At 42.5% G+C, this 21,197-nt stretch overlaps 1 protein-coding gene across 1 annotated transcript; it reads right to left on the bottom strand.

The window, feature by feature from the left end:
- Positions 1–2,748: 2,748 nt before the first annotated feature.
- On the bottom strand, positions 2,749–18,626 carry LOC138854154 (uncharacterized). The gene is made up of 7 exons (XM_070095619.1): positions 16,888–18,626; positions 15,703–15,887; positions 15,356–15,510; positions 13,192–13,199; positions 11,767–11,787; positions 5,601–5,774; positions 2,749–5,261 (listed from the first exon to the last, which is right to left on the bottom strand). The coding sequence occupies exons 1-7, from the start codon at positions 17,680–17,682 to the stop codon at positions 4,749–4,751; spliced, it is 1,851 nt and encodes a 616-aa protein (XP_069951720.1). The 5' UTR covers positions 17,683–18,626; the 3' UTR covers positions 2,749–4,748.
- Positions 18,627–21,197: the final 2,571 nt, after the last annotated feature.

The following is a 21,197-nucleotide window of genomic DNA, read 5'->3' as shown; positions in this document are numbered from 1 at the left end:
AGTTGCTTGAAACTTTATATGTTTTCAATCGAAAGGACCCGGGTTCATTGTTGGGTGGGGCGAGAATTTGGGGCAAATCTAACACCAGTTGCCCATATTCATCCCAACAATAAATAGATACCTAGAGTTAGTCGACTGTTGTGGATGGTATTGTGTGGGAGGCCTTACGGACACTAGAAATAAACCACACTTCTAGTCTTTCTTGGGTTATCTTGGTTTATTAACCCTCCAGAGTCAATAATCCAAATAAAGTCATCTTCTACAATGATCTCATTATTTCCCTGATGGTTACCTGTTAACCAACATGGTTCTGTGGCTGCTGCTGCAATTCCTCCTAGCTTGTGATATTGCTTCGTTCTTTATATACTGTGTACGCAATATACAATTTGTATAATTATATATCCATCTCTACGGGTTATTACTGAGTAATAAAAAATGTGACGAGATCCTCTGGGAACCAGCAAAGTAATAACAATGGTTATAAATGACCATAATTTTAAAGGGGTGGACCGGTAAGCCAAACGATGGTTCCACTATCTTAAATGCTCCACCAACCATCAAGGCATGGCACAACTTGCTACTTTTTGGCAATGTCTGCTTAGCTGTGCCGGAAAGAAGGGGAAAGAGGCTAGCCTCAATGATAATTAAATCCTTAAGAGATTTTCCTAGAGTTGATAACCTCATTCACCTTCCCCGTCAACACAAAAAAGGGAGAGGCAGAACCCCCACTCACTCTACTGACAGTGAAAAAGTCAGTCCAGGTGAGCAAGAAAATTGAAGAGGGCAACACAGTGGGGGCAATCAGAATTATTACCAGTGAAGATACAGTTGCTCCCAGGGATGCTGACACGGCTGAAGCACTTAGAGGAAAGCACCCTGCCAGGGAAACCAGTGGCACCAACAGTTCCAACACCTCTGTCCCCACTATGGAACCATTGATTGTGGAAGACTCAGACATTTACAAAGCAATAATGTCGTTCCCATCTGGCTCTGCTGGGGGTTACACTGGAATAAGGCCACAGCATTTAAAGGAAATGGTTAATCCAGTTATTGGGGAAATTGCAGAGACACTGCTTTCAGAGATCACAAGGTTCGTCAACAATTCCTTGGCTGGTCTGATTCCTGATGAAATTAGACCTTTCTTTTTTGGTGCAACACTCTGTGCACTTAAAAAGAAGGATGGAGGAATTCGGCCAATTGCAGTAGGCAACACCTTACGCCGCCTCGTATCCAAAGCTGCTGTCCGAAGTATTCGTGCACAGGCAGCCATGATGCTTCAACCAAACCAGCTTGGCTTTGGGGTCTCTCAAGGAAGTGAAGCAGCGGTTCATGCAACAAGGGCATATATCAACAACCTGCCTGAGGACAATGCAGTGGTAAAATTAGATTTCAAGAATGCGTTCAATCTCCTGAAGAGAGACGTGGTATTAGCAGCAGTACAAGAACATTTCCCTGGTCTCTTCCCTTTTGTTTCAGCTGGGTATAGCAAGGAATCAATGCTTCTCTTTGGAGAGCATGAAATCACATCATCGGAGGGTGTCCAACAAGGAGATCCTCTTGCACCATTTCTCTTCTGTATTGCAGTTAGGGAAATCACAGTCAGACTGACCAGCGAGCTAAACATCTGGTTCCTAGATGATGGCACACTAGCAGGTACAAAAGAGTCCCTCCTACATGACCTTACACAGGTAATGACACGGGGACAGGAAATGGGTCTCATCCTGAATGCATCCAAATGTGAAATCATCTCAGTCAGTCAACAAGTGATAAATGCAGTGAGATCAAAACTACCAGGAGCAGCAGTCATTGCCCCCACAAATAGTGTCTTGCTAGGAGCACCTCTGGGAAGCAATGCCATTGACACAATTCTCAGGAAGAAATTGGAAGAGTTAAGGAGAATGGAACAACGAATAGGCAATCTGGACACCCACGATGCCTTGTACCTTCTCACAAAGTGCTTGAGTCTGCCCAGGTTGACATATTTCCTAAGATGTGCACCTTCATATGATAACCCTATACTGCACGAATATGACAGTATTCTGAGGCAGATTTTTACGAGAGTACTTAACCTTACTCTAGAAGACGGGCAGTGGAACCAAGCTACACTTCCAGTCAGACTAGGAGGCATTGGTGTCCGCAAGTCATCACAGATTGCGTTACCTGCTTTTCTGTCCTCGTGTATTGCATCCAGAGCTTGTAGCAGCGATTCTCCCTGAACATCTTAGGGACAAGATTGGAGCCCAGGACCAAAAATTCATTGACGGAGCAATGATCTGGGATAATCTAACGGGCTCAGAAACCAGACCTGCTCCCCCCAACAACTACAAACAATCGCACTGGGATGGTCCAATAGTGGAAAATATAGCCTCAACGATGCTTCAGAGTGTGTCAGGGAAGGATAGAGCCCGCCTGCTGGCAGTGAGAGCCCCTCATGCTGGGGACTTTCTGTTGGCTGTTCCCAACTCCAGCCTTGGCACACCCCTCGACCCACAGACCATCCGCATCGGAGTTGCCCTTCGACTTGCCGCCCCTATTCTCGCCGAACACAGGTGTATTTGTGGCAGTGAAGCAGCAGACCGATTCGGGTACCATGGTCTTGTGTGCCGTAAATCCGAGGGAAAGATTGCAAGACATGAGGAGGTTAATAACATTATCAAGAGGAGCCTCACAACAGCTGGATGCCCAGCAGTAAGGAAGCCACCGCAACTACGCAGATCTGACGGCAGCCAGAAGCGTCCAGATGGTATCACCCTTCAAGCCTGGACAGATGGGAAGCAGGTGGTGTGGGACTATACATGTGCATCTACCTTGGCTGATACCTATCTCCAATACACCAGGGAGGAAGGAGGGGCAGCTGCCAGCTTTAGGGAGTCCCAGAAGTCTAGAAAATATGGAGAACTTGCCCATCATTATATGTTTGTTCCCATAGGCTCAGAGACCCTTGGCTCATGGGGAAAGAGTGCATCTAATTTCCTTAAGGAGCTGGGAAAAAGACTCATCAGGGTAACTAGGGATCCCAGGGCAGCTAGTTTTCTGTTCCAGCGGCTCAGTGCGGCTGTTCAAAGGGGTAATGCATGCTGCATTTTGGGCACATGCCCCAGCTCTGAGGAGCTGGATGAGATTTTCGCCTTATAATCGGTGATACACACGTAACAACATGTACCGTATATGCCACCTTTATATCAACAATGTATCTCTTAAATCTTCTGTACCATATTATGTAATAAAATATTCCTATTGGTAAAAAAAAAATAGTTTAAAAGATGGGGTGGTAGGGGAAGTGGAATATTCAAATGGCTTCAGGAAGAAATCCAAATATTCTTCCTTGAAGCCTTTTTATCCACTTCTCCGAGGCTATGGGTCCCACAATTTACACCAGAGGTGGACCCCATCCTATATATATATATATATATATATATATATATATATATATATCCTGTGAATACTATGTCTTATATAGGTTACAGGATAGCAAAATGCACGTCAAAACTGTATTTATAAATAATAAACTGTTGTTACCTAGTTTTTAAAGATGGTTTCTATGTTATAATAAAGAGTTTTAGATGAATAATTATTTTTATCCTGTGAATTTTGAATACCATCTGCATAATGATGAAACAGAAGAGTCTCTATATTCACATTCCTCTGATAGTCCTTGTGAGAAGTTATGATGGATAGGAAATGGAAGGTAAACAATTTAATCCGAGGAAGGTGAGAGTAGCCTTGGAGAATGGGAGATAACTAGCTCATTACAAAAGACATGTCCAATTCTTGGCATCAAAGCCTCTCACCGACATCAATGAACCTCTCTTGAGGGGATTCGTTATCTGGACCTTTTAATCACATGATCTTCGAATAAATCCTCGTCACCAAATTATATTTACATTTGTTCCACTCGTCTCCTTTTATTCTTTATTTGCTTCCTTATTTTTCGTGTTCCCTTCTTTTCTTATTCCCACTTTATCTACCGTGTCTGTCTTCCATAGGCAGTGATAAGGTTGATATAAGTTGATCTCCTATAAGAAATAATGACGTCTTTATACATAATATACAAACTTTTTGTGTTGTAAAATATTTAGAATGGATTATATGACCATCGTGATAACTTGCTGACAACAATGTACATGGAGAAACTTATGGTGTAACTGCTACTTAAAGCCTTATACATATAAACAAGGTCAGCAGCACAGGTCAAGTCTGTAAACATAAGAGTGGCCTTCCAGTCTAGACAGAGACGTTCAAAAGTACAAAACACTTCATATTTGCAACCCATTCTTGAATACGCAGCTCCATTATGGAAGCATCTTGTAAATCGCAGTGAAACTCAAGAAACTACAAATAAATGCAACAAAACTAATGTCTTGAGTTGCAGGAAATGAGCTACGAAGAATGTTAAGCTTCGTTATTAGGAATAAAAACAAAACGGTATATTATTACATATAAAATACTAAGAACCCCAGAGTAAAGAAGTGGAAGAGGACTACATAGAGACTCAAAAATAGATAGGACAGGATATTTCAAGTAAGTCTATCAGAAGATAAGAAGTGGAACTAAAAATTAAAGCTCATTCACCAATAATTCAAATAGATACATGTATGATGTTTATATCCTACCACTCTCGTTATACATAAGTGCGTTCTAAAGTTCTCGGCACAGCTTGTGTGGGGAAAGTTTAGTCCGCATTGATATGTTCGAGGGAATGGTATTAGTGCCCCTTAGAAAACATATGTACGGCTGTGCCGTACATACTAGGCCACATAGGCGATCATCCAGTAAACAACGTTGAAAATCAGGAACACCACCATCATAAAGACTTTGGCGAACATCTCTGCTGTCTTCAGAGAGACACCAAATTTGCACCGCCTGAGTACTAGCGCTTTCTTTCTATAGCTCAGAGAGTTCCTGGACCTGCGGGAGAGCATCGTGTACTCAGGCACGTCTTCCTGTATCTGGCTTCTTGTAGGCTTATGAAGTGTAGGTTTATTCCGCGAGAGCGGCTGCTGCAGCTGCCAATGATCCTCTTGCTGGTGCTGACGAGAGCGCTGCTCCCTACCTATACGAGGCAAGAAAATCTTCTCAGGTAATGGTAACATCTTTTCGCTCGACCTGTTTGCTGGGGTGTAGTTCTGGGTCTTCACCTCCTTCAAGAGGAGGTCTATAATGATGTGAAACACAATAATAAAGAAGGTGGAAAATATGCAGAAGAGGAGCCAGATGTCGACTAGTTTGAAGTAGGAGGTCTTGGGTAATGAGGCCGCTACCTGTCAAAACAAAATAATAGTTACCCTTACGGGGATTTGGATTTAAGCTTCAACTGCACTTAATTACAACTGAAAATGCATAGTAATAACATGTTGCTGTAATGATACACTCTAGCTTGACGAATTACTGAATAACATGTTATCTAATGTGACCATGCTTCATACATGTCCACGTGTGTGAGGAGGATGATGTCTTCCATAAAAGACTTGTTCCTGGTGCCAAACTGAATGACCTGAGAGTTGCCTTTGGTCGTGTAAATAATTAATTGCTCCTTATTATAGTTGTGATGGGAGAAAATATTATACATTCTACACTATACAAAACGATGCAAATGTGACCTGTGTGAAGAGTGTGGCCATGACGAGAAGCGAGGTGAGGGAGGTCATGACCCGCACTTCGAAGTTGTCCCTGACGAAGAAGAGAGTGAGGTAGCCTATTACCAGCATGGTCAGCGAGGGTACATAGATGCTGATGACCGCATACCCGTCCCTCCGGGCCAGCGGTACACGTACCTGTAGAATTATGGTACGATTAATGTCAGACGAATGGTTGAGTACAGTCAGCTTTCTTACAACGATTCTTTGTATAGTATTAATTCTGGAAAATCCGACTGAAAAAATTACATCCAAAATTAAATAGCACGTATTATGTAGGCCATTTCACGTGTTAGTCAATCTGAATTTACTTTTTCAATAGCATTTACAAATAAACTGCATTATATACAAGTTGTAAGAGAACTAACTGTTGCTCCTGACCGTAGGACGCTGACTTATGGTTAGCGTCCCACCTTCAGAGTCCTACGTTCAGAGTCCTACGTTCGGATCTTCAGGACCCTGCGAACTCAACACTGAAAGTCCCTCAATGATCCTTGTTACTGCTAAAGGGTCTTGATCCAAACAACTGGAGCAATTCTCTTCCTTGTGTCAAACCTCATCACCCCCTCCTCCCATTCTCTACGTGACCCTTACCAGTTTAGTGCTTCCCCGTAAATATAATATAACGAATGTAATTAAAGAAATTCAGGCAGATACGTACAAAACGGGGGGAAACCTGACACTGAGTTAACAAGTGGTGAAAAGGAGACAATAACAAAGAAAGTTTATCAAGTCGTTTCGCCCAGTGGCCCGGTGGCCTGGTGGCTAAAGCTCCCGCTTCACACACGGAGGGCCCGGGTTCGATTCCCGGCGGGTGGAAACATTTCGACACGTTTCCTTACACCTGTTGTCCTGTTCACCTAGCAGCAAATAGGTACCTGGGTATTAGTCGACTGGTGTGGGTCGCATCCTGGGGGACAAGATTAAGGACCCCAATGGAAATAAGTTAGACAGTCCTCGATGACGCACTGACTTTCTTGGGTTATCCTGGGTGGCTAACCCTCCGGGGTTAAAAATCCGAACGAAATCTTATCTTATCTTATGGGCAGGCTTCTTCAGTCAATGGTTGATCGAAGAAGCTTGTCCATAGGCGAAATGTCTCCATAAACGTTCTCTATCTTTGTGTCTTTTTCACAAGAGACGAATAAGACACAGGTGGAAACAGTAAAGGATCCCAATGGAAATATATTCAAGGACCCCAAATAAAAATAAGCCACTTCGTCTTGATTTTTGGGGGGGCTATCCTAGGTAATTTACACATGTTAATATGTATAATAATTGTGACCACCTAAATCTGTGTAACTGTACCTATCTGTACATGTACCTAAATAAACTTACACTTTCATAAAAACATAAGAAAGAAGGAACACTGCAGCAGGTCTACTGGCCCATGCGAGGCAGGTCCAAGTCTCCCACCGACTTAAGCCAATGACCCAACCTAGTCAGGTCAGGTCATATTCACTTAAGGAAGCTATACATTCTTTATTATCCAACAAAATCGGCAAATATTTGGATCGACGTTATTGATGCTGCATCCCGAGTCATGCTAGGTTTCAAGTATTTCTGGGACTGGACCAGCTGCCCGTGTAATCCACATCAGTAAATCAAAACTTCGTTTCTGAATCACTTAAATGTGAAATAATTTATCACTTACCTGGAGTTTACCTGGAGAGAGTTTCGGGGGTCAACGCCCCCGCGGCCCGGTCTGTGACCAGGCCTCCTGGTGGATCAGCGCCTGATCAACCAGGCTGTTGCTGCTGGCTGCACGCAAACCAACGTACGAGCCACAGCCCGGCTGATCAGGAACTGCCTTTAGGTGCTTGTCCAGTGCCAGCTTGAAGACTGCCAGGGGTCTGTTGGTAATCCCCCTTATGTGTGCTGGGAGGCAGTTGAACAGTCTCGGTCCCCTGACACTTATTGTATGGTCTCTTAACGTGCTAGTGACACCCCTGCTTTTCATTGGGGGGATGGTGCATCGTCTGCCAAGTCTTTTGCTTTCGTAGTGAGTGATTTTCGTGTGCAAGTTCGGTACTAGTCCCTCTAGGATTTTCCAGGTGTATATAATCATGTATCTCTCCCTCCTGCGTTCCAGGGAATACAGGTTTAGAAACCTCAAGCGCTCCCAGTAATTGAGGTGTTTTATCTCCGTTATGCGCGCCGTGAAAGTTCTCTGTACATTTTCTAGGTCGGCAATTTCACCTGCCTTGAAAGGTGCTGTTAGAGTGCAGCAATATTCCAGCCTAGATAGAACAAGTGACCTGAAGAGTGTCATCATGGGCTTGGCCTCCCTAGTTTTGAAGGTTCTCATTATCCATCCTGTCATTTTTCTAGCAGATGCGATTGATACAATGTTATGGTCCTTGAAGGTGAGATCCTCCGACATAATCACTCCCAGGTCTTTGACGTTGGTGTTTCGCTCTATTTTGTGGCCAGAATTTGTTTTGTACTCTGATGAAGATTTAATTTCCTCATGTTTACCATATCTGAGTAATTGAAATTTCTCATCGTTGAACTTCATATTGTTTTCTGCAGCCCACTGAAAGATTTGGTTGATGTCCGCCTGGAGCCTTGCAGTGTCTGCAATGGAAGACACTGTCATGCAGATTCGGGTGTCATCTGCAAAGGAAGACACGGTGCTGTGGCTGACATCCTTGTCTATGTCGGATATGAGGATGAGGAACAAGATGGGAGCTAGTACTGTGCCTTGTGGAACAGAGCTTTTCACCGTAGCTGCCTCGGACTTTACTCTGTTGACGACTACTCTCTGTGTTCTGTTAGTGAGGAAATTATAGATCCATCGACCAACTTTTCCTGTTATTCCTTTAGCGCGCATTTTGTGCGCTATTACGCCATGGTCACACTTGTCGAAGGCTTTTGCAAAGTCTGTATATATTACATCTGCATTCTTTTTGTCTTCTAGTGCATTTAGGACCTTGTCGTAGTGATCCAGTAGTTGAGACAGACAGGAGCGACCTGTTCTAAACCCATGTTGCCCTGGGTTGTGTAACTGATGGGTTTCTAGATGGGTGGTGATCTTGCTTCTTAGGACCCTTTCAAAGATTTTTATGATATGGGATGTTAGTGCTATTGGTCTGTAGTTCTTTGCTGTTGCTTTACTGCCCCCTTTGTGGAGTGGGGCTATGTCTGTTGTTTTTAGTAACTGAGGGACGACCCCCGTGTCCATGCTCCCTCTCCATAGGATGGAAAAGGCTCGTGATAGGGGCTTCTTGCAGTTCTTGATGAACACAGAGTTCCATGAGTCTGGCCCTGGGGCAGAGTGCATGGGCATGTCATTTATCGCCTGTTCGAAGTCATTTGGCGTCAGGATAACATCGGATAGGCTTGTGTTAATCAAATTTTGTGGCTCTCTCATAAAAAATTCATTTTGATCTTCGACTCTCAGTCTGGTTAGCGGCTTGCTAAAAACTGAGTCATATTGGGACTTGAGTAGCTCACTCATTTCCTTGCTGTCATCTGTGTAGGACCCATCTTGTTTAAGTAGGGGCCCAATACTGGACGTTGTTCTCGATTTTGATTTGGCATAGGAGAAGAAATACTTTGGGTTTCTTTCGATTTCATTTATGGCTTTTAGTTCTTCCCGCGATTCCTGACTCCTAAAGGATTCTTTTAGCTTAAGTTCGATGCTTGCTATTTCTCTGACCAGTGTCTCCCTGCGCATTTCTGATATATTGACCTCTTTTAGCCGCTCTGTTATTCTTTTCCGTCGCCTGTAAAGGGAGCGCCTGTCTCTTTCTATTTTACATCTACTCCTCCTTTTTCTTAGAGGAATAAGCCTTGTGCATACATCGAGTGCCACCGAGTTAATCTGTTCTAGGCATAAGTTTGGGTCTGTGTTGCTTAGTATATCTTCCCAGCTTATATCGGTTAGGACTTGGTTTACTTGGTCCCACTTTATGTTTTTGTTATTGAAGTTGTATTTGGTGAATGCTCCCTCGTGACTAGTCTCATTTTGTCGGTCTGAGGCTCCACGCATACATGTCTGAACCTCAATTATGTTGTGATCTGAGTATATTGTTTTTGATATGGTGACATTTCTTATCAGATCATCATTGTTAGTGAAGATGAGGTCTAGTGTATTCTCCAGTCTAGTAGGCTCTATTATTTGCTGGTTTAAATTGAATTTTGTGCAGAGATTTAAAAGCTCGTGTGAGTGTGAGTTTTCATCAGAGCTGCCTCCTGGTGTTATTACTGCAACAATATTATTTGCTATATTCCTCCATTTTAGGTGCCTTAAGTTGAAATCCCCCAGGAGCAAGATGTTGGGTGCAGGAGCTGGAAGATTTTCCAGACAGTGGTCAATTTTTAACAGCTGTTCGTGGAATTGCTGGGATGTTGCATCCGGAGGCTTGTAGACTACCACAATGACTAGGTTTTGGTTCTCGACCTTTACTGCTAAAACTTCCACTACGTCATTTGAGGCATTAAGCAGTTCTGTGCAAACAAGTGACTCTGCAATGTACAGGCCAACCCCCCCCTTTTGCCTGTTCACTCTGTCACATCTGTATAGGTTGTAACCTGGGATCCATATTTCGTTGTCCAAGTGATCCTTTATGTGGGTCTCAGTGAAAGCCGCGAACATTGCCTTTGCCTCTGCAAGCAGTCCACGGATGAAAGGTATTTTGTTGTTTATTGCTGGCTTTAGACCCTGTATATTTGCAAAGAAGAATGTTATCGGACTGGTGGTATTGTTGGTACTGGGGGGGGGATTTTTTTTCCGGCATTAGTATCTGTATCTGTTGGTTTGGAGTGGAGGCCATCGACTGTGGTTCCACTCCAGGAATGACTGGATTTGGTGTACGATTTCTGCCATTTCCTGCCAGTTTTTTTTCCTTCCTGGCACTAAAAAACCTCTCCCTCTTGAGTGGCTGTGGCTACCCAGGTTTTCCCATGGCCTGGATGTTTTGTATCTTTTTGTCCCCTTTAGATGGTATGCCTGGCAATTTAAGTTATAGCACAGTCTTTCCTGTACTGAAGAGGTACACATTTCAGGGTGAAAAAGCTTACAGGAAGGGAGTTTGCATTTTCCTGTTGTCATATGGGCATGACATTTTCTAGGGTGGTCATAGTTGCATGTCCCATCTGTTTTTCCAGATTTCCCATGCCAGCAGATACCAAGTGCATAGTATGTGCACAGGCTTGGTTTCCGTTTGCCTTGGGTTTCTGTGACTGTATTCCCTGTTGGTGCATGTTTCCCTGTCTTATTCCTATCCTCCTTAGCACCAACAATGGAGCTCCCACCAGTTGTTTTTGGTAATTTATCCTCACTATTGCTATTGGAGTCCTCTTGTTTGCTATTTCCTGCGGTATTTCTGGTTTGCAATATTGGTTTTATCTTATCTTTGACTACACTTGTTTCCCTACTATGGCTCCTGTCCTCTATGAGGTCATTTATATGTATTCCTTCCTGCGTATAATTCCCGACTACCTGGACAAAATCTCCAGCTTCACCATTACTGTCTACCAGGACAGTATCTCCAGCTTCACCATTTCTGTCTCCCAGGACAGCACCTCCAGCTTCACCATTACTGTCTCCCAGGACAGTATCTCCAGCTTCACCATTACTGTCTCCCAGGACAGCACCTCCAGCTTCACCATTACTGTCTCCCAGGACAGCACTATCAGCCCTACATTTACTGACTACCAGGACATCACCTCCAGCCTTACAGTTTGTGACTACATGGCCAGTATCAAGGGCAGTACCATTCAGCCCGGACTTTTTATGTTCCCATCTGTTGTAGAAAGCTTCCAGGTTTTCTATGAAAGCAGCTTTGATGTTATCCTCTTTTAATACCCTTGTGATTTTAGTCCACAGATTTTCCTCATTTGGGCATACCCAAAAACACTTCTCTGTTTTAATACTGCTTGTAGCTAGTTCTGGGATATCTGCACAAGGAGCGTGACACCAATTTCCACAAAAATGACAATTTATCCATGTGGTAGCCCGTTTGTTTGACTGACCACAGACTACACACAGCTTCATAATGATTTGAATGGTTGATTTACTGCAAGTCTACTAGCAACCTCTTGAATATTATATTAATAACCTTAAATGAAGCTCTAGCTATTTGTATTTCTGTTTCTAACTCTTTTTGTATATTGGACAGCTTACCGTCACGTTCCTGATTTTTAATGTTTGTGTTTATAAGGGCGCCTACAAACCCATCCGTTTACAGTCTGCTTTATTGTCCAACGAAACTGTTTGAAACCAGTCCCGGGTTCGGACCAGTCAAGGGTTCGGACCAGTCGATCTGCTCTGATCAGTGGGTCACTTATTTAAAACATACTGGTCGGTGATTTGAGCTAACACATGAAGGATCTACTGGAAATTATCTACCCGAGTAATATGTGATTTGACTGATACAAAAGTATAACTTGCGTGTTGAAGAGCCGGTGATATCTGGCAGCTCCTACAATGACGTACAGTCGACCTCTTTGTTTATCAATCGCTGTATCTGGCTTTTCTATTTTTGTTTTTCCGTCTCCACCACAATAAATGCTATATTATCACTATAGTTGACTGGTGCAAATTTTGGAGGAAGGACGCTTTTTCTGTAGTAATAATTGCTTCTCGTTGTGTATATTGCGACCGCTGGTAACTACAGGTTATATGAAATTCACAGTAACGTCTCGTATTTCAAGAAAATGAAACTAATGAAAGTCACTCCACTCCACTAAGTACCATTATAATACTGGTTAGTTGCTACTACAACACTGTATTCTGCTATTCACTGGTATCACTAGATTATATGCGAGTACACTAGCAGGCCAGGAAGATTATTAAAAACAGCTGACCTGTGGTAAGTTTCTGGCGACTTCTGGCACCTGCCTCTATAGGCTTATCACTTCATTTACAAATTCACCTGTTTTCAAATGACACTTTAGCCTTTATCATCAATATACTAGGGAGCCACTGTAGTATACACTATACACTATGTATACTCAATGCTTTCAGGGAGACTTTCTTTCCTCTGACACAACGTTCAATTATTATTATTTTTTTTCACACGGGAAACAGGCCTATGATTCCCCTCTGGCAGTAAACTCTGCTAGGTAATGCACACTAATTCTCCTTTTTTGACTCAGTATATAATGTTTTCCGCCCAAGATTGGTTCCAGGCGCTAGAGGGATGTATCGTATAGGATTGATGACACAAATTAAAGTTCTAGCACGTAAGAGCGACCGTGAAAACACCAGAAAGCCGAGGCACGCTGACGGTTGGTTAGTGGTGGGATGGTGTATAATTCAACGCGAAGTTGGGTTGGTTAATGGGGTCATTAAGGTTGCACATAACTTTTGCACCATCAGACAATACTGAGAGAAATATACCGCTCAGTATATATATTATTAATTATTATTGTTATTAATTATTATTTACTCATTATTGTTATTATTATTAATTATTTACTCATTATTAGTTATTAATATTAATTATTATTAACTATTATTATTATTATTATTATTATTATTATTATTAAATGTGAAACAATTTAATGAGACAGTAATTAAACGTGAATTAATTAAATGTGAAAGAACATTATAGTCTGAAGACACATTATTGTAAAATAATCCAAAAATTAAGAATCACAAAAAAAAATGTGAACAGAATTCATCACATAAATACAGGTTCACATAAATGTCAGTCAGGCTTGTGTACCTTGTACATGTACTTGTAGATTAAACACTATTATTATTATCTTTACAGATGTTTCATGTTAGGTAAGACACATATGCAACAGTTAGACAACTTTATTCCGAAACGTCGAATACAGACTATGGAACTGAACTTCTCCAGGCCGAGGGACTGACAACCTCAAATTCTACGATTACAAGGGTGATGGACTGATTACATCGTCTTCACATCTCTACTGTTCCTGCCTACTTTCTGTATTCGACTGAAGAAGCCTACTGTGTAGGCGAAACGTTTCGGAATAAAGTTGTCTAACTGTTGCATATGTGTCTTACCTAACAACCTGTCGGTATTGTATACCATTTTGATGTTCACAGATGTTTCATACTGTATTAATGCATGCAAGTGTTACCTACCAGTGCACAAATTTGTTTTTAATATTTAAGGCAGTTAGGCTTGTTTGAGTGGTTTGTGTTAGCATAAACACTGGATGCAGACTATAATACATACTGCACAACAAGCTCTTACTGCTACAACCTGTCACTGTGTAGAGCTTTATCAGTTTATTTTGACTTGATAGAGCTCCATACAGAGCGAAACGTTCTCCCAATGAGAGATTGTTTTGCAACCTGTGTATTATTCTTTATATTTATCAAGAATACAGCATGACAGCTATAAAGACTAGATACGGCTGCTACTGGCCTTGAGGAGGGATGGAGTGTGTAGCAGTGTGACAGGACCAACAGTGTACTCCATCAGCAGTGTACTTCCAGTATACTTGGCCCAGCTGTTCTCTGTCCCCCACCTGTAAAAGTACAGAGGTTGTACTCAGGCTGATTACATTTCAATATAAAGCTGTGTATATGTTTTAATGATGTTAGTTCATTCGTTTTTCTGAGTGTGTCTAGGGCCCACTCTAGGCCTAAGGCTTACAAAAACCTTAATCCAATTCACCTGAGGTAATCTGAGCTTCCGGCAGCGAGTTGGAAAATGAGATAGCAAGTCTGCTCGTCGAAAGGATAGCGAGCCAGGTCGAAGTCACAGGTAAAGGAGGCCTGGTACTTCCTCTCCTCCACTAGTGGGTTGTCTTGACCTCGGTACAAACGAACTGTCAGGGAGTTAGTTTCAATTTAATATCATTATTATGCACCCCATACCCATGGTGTGGGTAGTAGTCAGATTAGAGACACATAATGTGTCCAGGAGCTAGGCCCCAAAGTTTTGATAGATAAGTTACAGCGGTAATGAACTATTTGCATGCTTATATCTGGCTACAATAATGAGTTAGAGATCAAATGATTTCCGCTGTCTAACCAAATGAAATAATGAAAGGGAAAATAAGCTTAGTTAGGAAGGGTTTACATTATATCGCTAAGCTCTAAGCAAAAATATATAAAAAAAAACTCAGGAAATCGTAATAACACGATTGCAAACAAATCACGGAACGGGTGGGATTTGAACCCACCAGTTCTATGATTTGAAACCACCCGTTCCGTGATTTGAACCCACCCGTTCCGTGATTTGAACCCACCCGTTCCGTGATTTGAACCCACCCGTTCTGTGATTTGAACCCACCAGTTCTGTGATTTGAGCCCATCCGTTCTGTGATTTGAACCCACCCGTTCCGTGATTTGAACCCACCAGTTCTATGATTTGAAACCACCCGTTCCGTGATTTGAACCCACCCGTTCCGTGATTTGAACCCACCCGTTCTGTGATTTGAACCCACCAGTTCTGTGATTTGAGCCCATCCGTTCTGTGATTTGAATCCACCCGTTCTGTGATTTGAAGCCACTCGTTCCATGATTTGAACCCACCAGTTCCGTGATTTGAACCAACCCGTTCTGTGATTTGAACCCACCCGTTCCGTGATTTGAACCCACCCGTTCCGTGATTTGAACCCACCAGTTCCGTGATTTGAACCCACCTGTTCCGTGATTTGAACTCACCAGTTCCGTGATTTGAACTCACCTTCCTCGGGGAACTATACAGCTAAATGGAACGACGCTGCTGAAGGATTTATATTCAAGGAAATACACTTCTCTAGGATTTACTTCGTCTATGACTTACCTTCCTCAGGGACGGAGTTATCGGTGCCGGTGTGGGAACCCTGGCGAAGGACATATGTAAGGGTCGGGGCGGTGACTGGGGCGGCGTCGACGGTGTTAAATAGCACCACACTTGGCCTCCACACCTCCCTCACACTACCCTCCACTGGGTTCAGCCTGTGACAAGAGGTAGTAGGATTATCTTAGTTCGGGTTCATCCTGTGACAGAAGCCTTATGACTATCTTAGGCCAGTTCAGCCTTTTTGACTTCCACCATCGGAAAACACTTGCGCCAGGAGATTCGGGCCATTTTTCCCCATAATTTCACCTTTCTCGCTCTCCCTTCACCTCTCTCTCTCTCTAGCGTACCTGGAATCAGCTTTGAGGTTGAGGTAGGTAGCGCGAGGCTCCTTCCAGACAAGGGTGAGGTTGAAGGCGACTTTAAGGATCATCTCCGAAGTATCAACGCGGAGGTTACCCACCGTCACCATTCCTCGCACCTCCAGGGCTTCACAGCTTCCTCTCTCACGAAGTAGACGAGGTGCCACGCTAGTCTGTGATTAATAAATAATAATAATAATAATAATAATAATAATAATAATAATAATAATAATAATAATAATATTTTAATAGTAATATAATAGTAGTAGTAGTAATAATAATAATTAATATTATTATTAATATAATAAAAAAGAAGCATTAAGCCACAAGGGCTATACAGATAATAATTAATAATAATAGACTATTTTTAAACTGCATACTTTTTTGGTTAGATTTATTATAATAATGGAAGTGATAAACTCGTAAGCGGCATACAGCGCCTGGGGCATGAGAGGCAACCAGGTCTGATACGAGGAAGGGAAATATAGCTTCATTACCTACACTGTGGAAAATACTGTATATATTTTCCAGAAATTCAGTATTTATATGTATATAGATGGCCATACTGTATTTAATAACATTTATGTCATAGAAAATGGGAAACTGAGCCTGGGGAGAAGGGACAGTCGCCATTTTGTTTGAATTGAATAACACGTTGTGAATAATGGGAAGAGTTTTTCGTGCTCTAGAGGTTAAAATCGGGCTGACACCTCTCAAATAGGAGGCGAAATTGTTGGATGTGCATTCCTGCATAATTTGAGAATCAGGCGACAGGACAGGACAACTCCAGGAACCTCAGATAAGCTGTCTAAATTATGTTTAATTTCTGGCCAGTAAATTCTTCATAAATGTAGGCAAAAGGGGGGGTCCTGTACATGACACATTAATCTCCAGTCAAATTGGTGAGTGATATTAAGATATATTTTCCTTCTGTTATGTAATTGTGTATATATATAACCATTTATTATTTTTAATATACAGTCCACAAAATTTATATATTTACCAGCATTCCTGGTGATGTATAATTCATTTAATTAATAGGTCCAGAGCAACTTGTGGATATGACAGTGGTAGGTATCGAAGGGGGACATTTTTTGTGACCTAGGTGTCCCAAATTCCCACTTGTCTAACTGATAAATAATAATTATCAATGTTCATTTACTGTTATGTATATAATGATACATTCAGATAAATGCAATTTTCCACATACACTTTACCAGGACCCACCTTGTAGTCCTGAGGTAGGCGGACCAGCAAACAGTCTGCCTCGTCACTCTTGTCACGGCAGTCATACTTGAGGTCACACCGATGGTCCAGGATGATACAGGTGCCGTCGTCGCAAGTGTACTCGCCTTCGTCACACACTGACAGCAGCAGTCGCCGTGAGTCGCCGCTCTTCTGGTCACACACTGGTCGCTGCAGCTGCCACATTTGCCGTCCCATCGGGTAGTGACTGGTGGAGGGCAGTAAGTACGCTACAGTCTGGTTGAGCTGGTGGTTGAGCCAGATCCAGTGAGTACCGTTGTGGAGGATCTTGTAGTCGCCATAGCCCACGAAGACTCTATGGTCGTTCTCGAAACTCATCATGTAATTCATGTCGTGGGCCAGAGTCTCACATGACCCCCTCATAGTGAGAATGACGTCGTGCTCAACAGCACAGCATAGGCATCGAGGAGTCTGGCAGTCAGCGTCCACCACGCCCTCAGCCTCGATGCCACCGCAGTTCTCGTAGTATAGGCCGTTTGGCTCGTCGATGGCCCAGGGTATGTCCATAGCAACTTGGCCACTGTCATGGTAGTGCCACACTCCCTCTTGTGCCACGTCTTCGATGTTGAGCCACATCTGCTGGCAATCAGGCCGCGATTCCAGTGCCCCAGAGACAATGGCTGTCACATCAGACAAGTTATTAGGTATGGGCACGAAGCCTCCCAGAGCATCACACATGTAGACATTCTCCTTATAGGTCATAGGTGGGAATACCTGGAAGCTTCGAGGCTTGCGTTGATGACAAAGGTCCCACAAATCCACCTCGTACTCCTCCACATTCTGCACCTCCCACTTGCGATCCCAGCTGATAACATCACCATTAAGGACGAGCCGACAGTGAGCCAAGTCCTTCACTTCTTTTTGGCTCAAAATCCTGTTCCATATATTAAACTGGGTCACGTCACCAATGAAGGATATACCAGGGTAGTTGATTGGATCGACATACCCTACCGTTAGGTCGGTGGCCCACTCACCCTGAGTTAGAGTGAGGTTGTGGGTCTGCAAGGGCAGGCCGTCGAGAGAAACCAGCACCTGAGTGTGGGCAAAATCGTGGGCGAGGCAAGCGAAGTACCAGCGGTAAGGACGAAGCCATCGGTTCAGCAACACGTACTTATACTGGTAGGACACAGCCACACGAACCTTCTCCACGCTCAGTTCTGCAGCACACAAGAACGGGGTGAGTACAGCTATTAGAAGACGGAGGATTGGACCTCCGCCGCCTTCTGAGTGAATGCCCTACACCGTAATAATAACACACACACACACACACAAGTATAAACACACACTATTATCTATACGAAAAAATCTAACTAAAATAATCTTACTGAAGATATGGTTGAAAGCTTCAGTAACACTCAGTAAAAACTAAGAGTACTGCATAGAAAGTACCGATAATCAGTCTTGCAACCTCTCTGACGAGATTAATCATTGGCTAGTCTGACCACTAGGCTACGAACGTTCATTTTCTTCTGGTCTTCTCTCTTGACTAGTGGATGGTTTATAAAGGCTCCAACTTGTCCTTAGTTCACATAAGCTTCTTGAGTACACTACTGATCATATGTTTATTATTCCTTTCTGAAAATCAATTCACAACATCATGAACAAGTCTTTAATTCGGAAATTAATCTGGCTTTAAGAATTAACTTTCCTCAAGGTTGTCCAGTTGATTAACCAAATGAAAAAAAATCACAGGGATGCGTAGTATACGTCTTGTCAATTTTAAGTTAGATTTTTGTTTACACTAATAAAAGATAGAAACGACTGAGAACCACCCACCCAGCTGCAGGAGTGGTCTTGTCCCGTTAGCGAGGACTCGGAACACGATGTTCATCCTCTGCAACCTGAGGAACTGGAACCTGATGCAGGCGGTGAAGTCGTGGCTGTCGGTGAAGTGTAAGTCCCTGGTGCGAGCCCCAGCACCCACCCGAGGGTTGCTGTTGGCCTCACACCTCAGCACTCGCTCTCCTCCTGTATCAAGAAGAAGAAAGATTTGGCTTTGCTAACTCCGGAGGGTTAATAACCAAGGACAGTCAAGCATTGTGGCTTATTTTCATTTGGGTTTTATGTCCTTCCCAGGAACCATGACACTTAATTTCTACTGGAAAATTTAGAAAAATTAACTTGCTTTGGTCTCCAGAAAGAGGTATTTAATTAGATAAGAAATGTAACGAAATCCATGACAATTATTATCAATAATATAAGCAATTGATATGAGAGAAACATTCTACTATTTTAATTTATTACATGTAACAGACGAAAGAAATTAGTATTTGTTGAAAGTTGTTAATAAATATTTTTCTTACACTGCTTGACCCACTCACTACGTTATATACATCGAGAGGTACATGTCTCAGGGTATATACACATAAAGATTTATTTAATGAGGCCTGGTCTCAGACCGAGCCGCGGGAGCGTTGACCCCCAAAACCCTCTCCAGGTAAACTCCAGGTAATCATAATTTAAGGGATTAAAGCATCTTTGACAGGTTGTGAACAGGTTAAATACAGCCTTAATTAATGACCCGTCAGCAGTTAGTAAGGTTAAAACCGGATTAACCAACTAAATTGAGCCAAAAATTAAACTGTATGAGGAAGTGTTGATATTACGACACATGGAGTTAAGTAGCTTAAATTATTTAAGGGTTTAGCGTTCACCAGGAATAATAATAATCTCAATATGCAAAATAGCTTTATCATTTACTAATATATTTTATAACATCTGTCAACAAGGAAGACGATTATTATAACCGTGATTTTTATAGGGGTGGAAAGGGTAAGCCAGCGGAAGGCCTCGGTCAGATGATCAAAAGCTCCAGCTGCGGGTCATCATATGACTAAGACCCACGTCAGAAAACACTTGTCCTGTTTCCTGAAAAATCTTACCTAACCTAACCTATCAACAAAGAATTTTTGAGCTGTGACTGTTGTAATATAATAAGTGATCCTGGGCTCTAGACTGGCATGGTGTGTGTGAACTAGCACGGTAATTATGGCACACATACAGTAGGCCTACCTGCCCAGGCTGCCAGGCTGACAATGTAGATGATAAGTAGCTTCATCACTGAGACAAAAAAAGATGGTTGGTGTGTCTAAGTCGTGGTTTTAACTTCTGGAAAACAGAACTTAAATAATGCTTTCAACAAGTTTTTTTTAAGAGTGGATCTGAGCTAGAATTTATTAAAAGTTCTGGGTATTAAAATCTTGAAATGATTCTTGAAGAGGCTTCTCGCCTATTGCATTATTTTTCATTGTTTATTTATTTCATTTTCAAAGTCATTCTTTTAACTGACTGTGTATTTTATTAAAATTTCTGGACAAGTTAACATACTAAACTTACCACTATATTTAGTGTGGATATGGTGGTGCAGATTTCAATTGAGTAATCTTGTGAAGAAGAAAGGTTAAGATGACAGAGTGTGATGACGTGTTACCATCACTTGGTGGGTATGTAGTGTGTCTCACGATGGCTGGACTTGTAGTGAGCAAGTTCTCTTCCTTCCCTGCCACTCCCTCCCACCTCCCTCCCTCACCTGTCTCTCTTCATCCTTTATCTATACTCGTCCTTCCTTCCCTCACCTGTCTCTCTCCATCCTTCATCCATACATGTCATTCCTTCTCTCACAGATTTTTTCCTCCCTTTTTCACATTTTCTCATTCCTCACATCTCCCTCCCGTCACATATTCTTTTCCCTCTCTCTTCCTTTCACAGTTTCTCCTCTCAATTCCTCATCCTTGCTTCTAATCTCTCACATGTCTATCCCACCCCCATCTCTCGCCTTTGTCTCTCCCTCTTCCTTCCTCCCGTATCTCTTTATATATATATTTTTTATCCTTCCTTCTATATAATATCTCCTATCGCATCCCCTCTCTCTCCTCTAATTCCTCACATCAAGAGCCCTTCACCCCTACACATTTTTTTTACTGGGATGTATATATCGATGGGAAAGCGCTACTACTGTAAGGATCATACAGACCAGGAGCTGGAGATCACTGAACTGCTTGGTAGGCAATGCACTCGCCTCACTGAGTGTCCGTGGTTCAATCCCCTGCACGGGTGGCAATATTAGGCATGCTTCCTTACACCTGCTGTCATTGTTCACCTACCAAGTAAGTAGGTACCTGGGTGTTAGTCGACTGTGTGGGTCGCATCCTGGGGGACAAGATTAAAGAGCTAGTTAGTTAGTTTATTATGTTTATTATGCACCCCATACCCATCCT

The sequence above is a fragment of the Cherax quadricarinatus genome, chromosome 51 (genome assembly GCF_038502225.1).
Source record: "Cherax quadricarinatus isolate ZL_2023a chromosome 51, ASM3850222v1, whole genome shotgun sequence".
Lineage (NCBI taxonomy): Eukaryota > Metazoa > Arthropoda > Malacostraca > Decapoda > Parastacidae > Cherax > Cherax quadricarinatus.
The sequence above is the reverse complement of the archived record's forward strand: the minus strand, read 5'-3'. Positions and strand labels throughout refer to the sequence as shown.

Excerpts from the sequence above, each read along its gene's own strand:
- LOC138854154 (XM_070095619.1), bottom strand. The coding sequence starts at position 17,682 with ATGACCTATAAGGAGAATGTCTACATGTGTGATGCTCTGGGAGGCTTC. Across the intron at positions 15,888-16,887 it reads TTTATCTGAATGTATCATTA|ACTAGCGTGGCACCTCGTCT; the intron begins TATACATAACAG and ends TATTAATCACAG. Across the intron at positions 5,262-5,600 it reads TGGCCACACTCTTCACACAG|GTAGCGGCCTCATTACCCAA; the intron begins GTCACATTTGCA and ends TTGTTTTGACAG.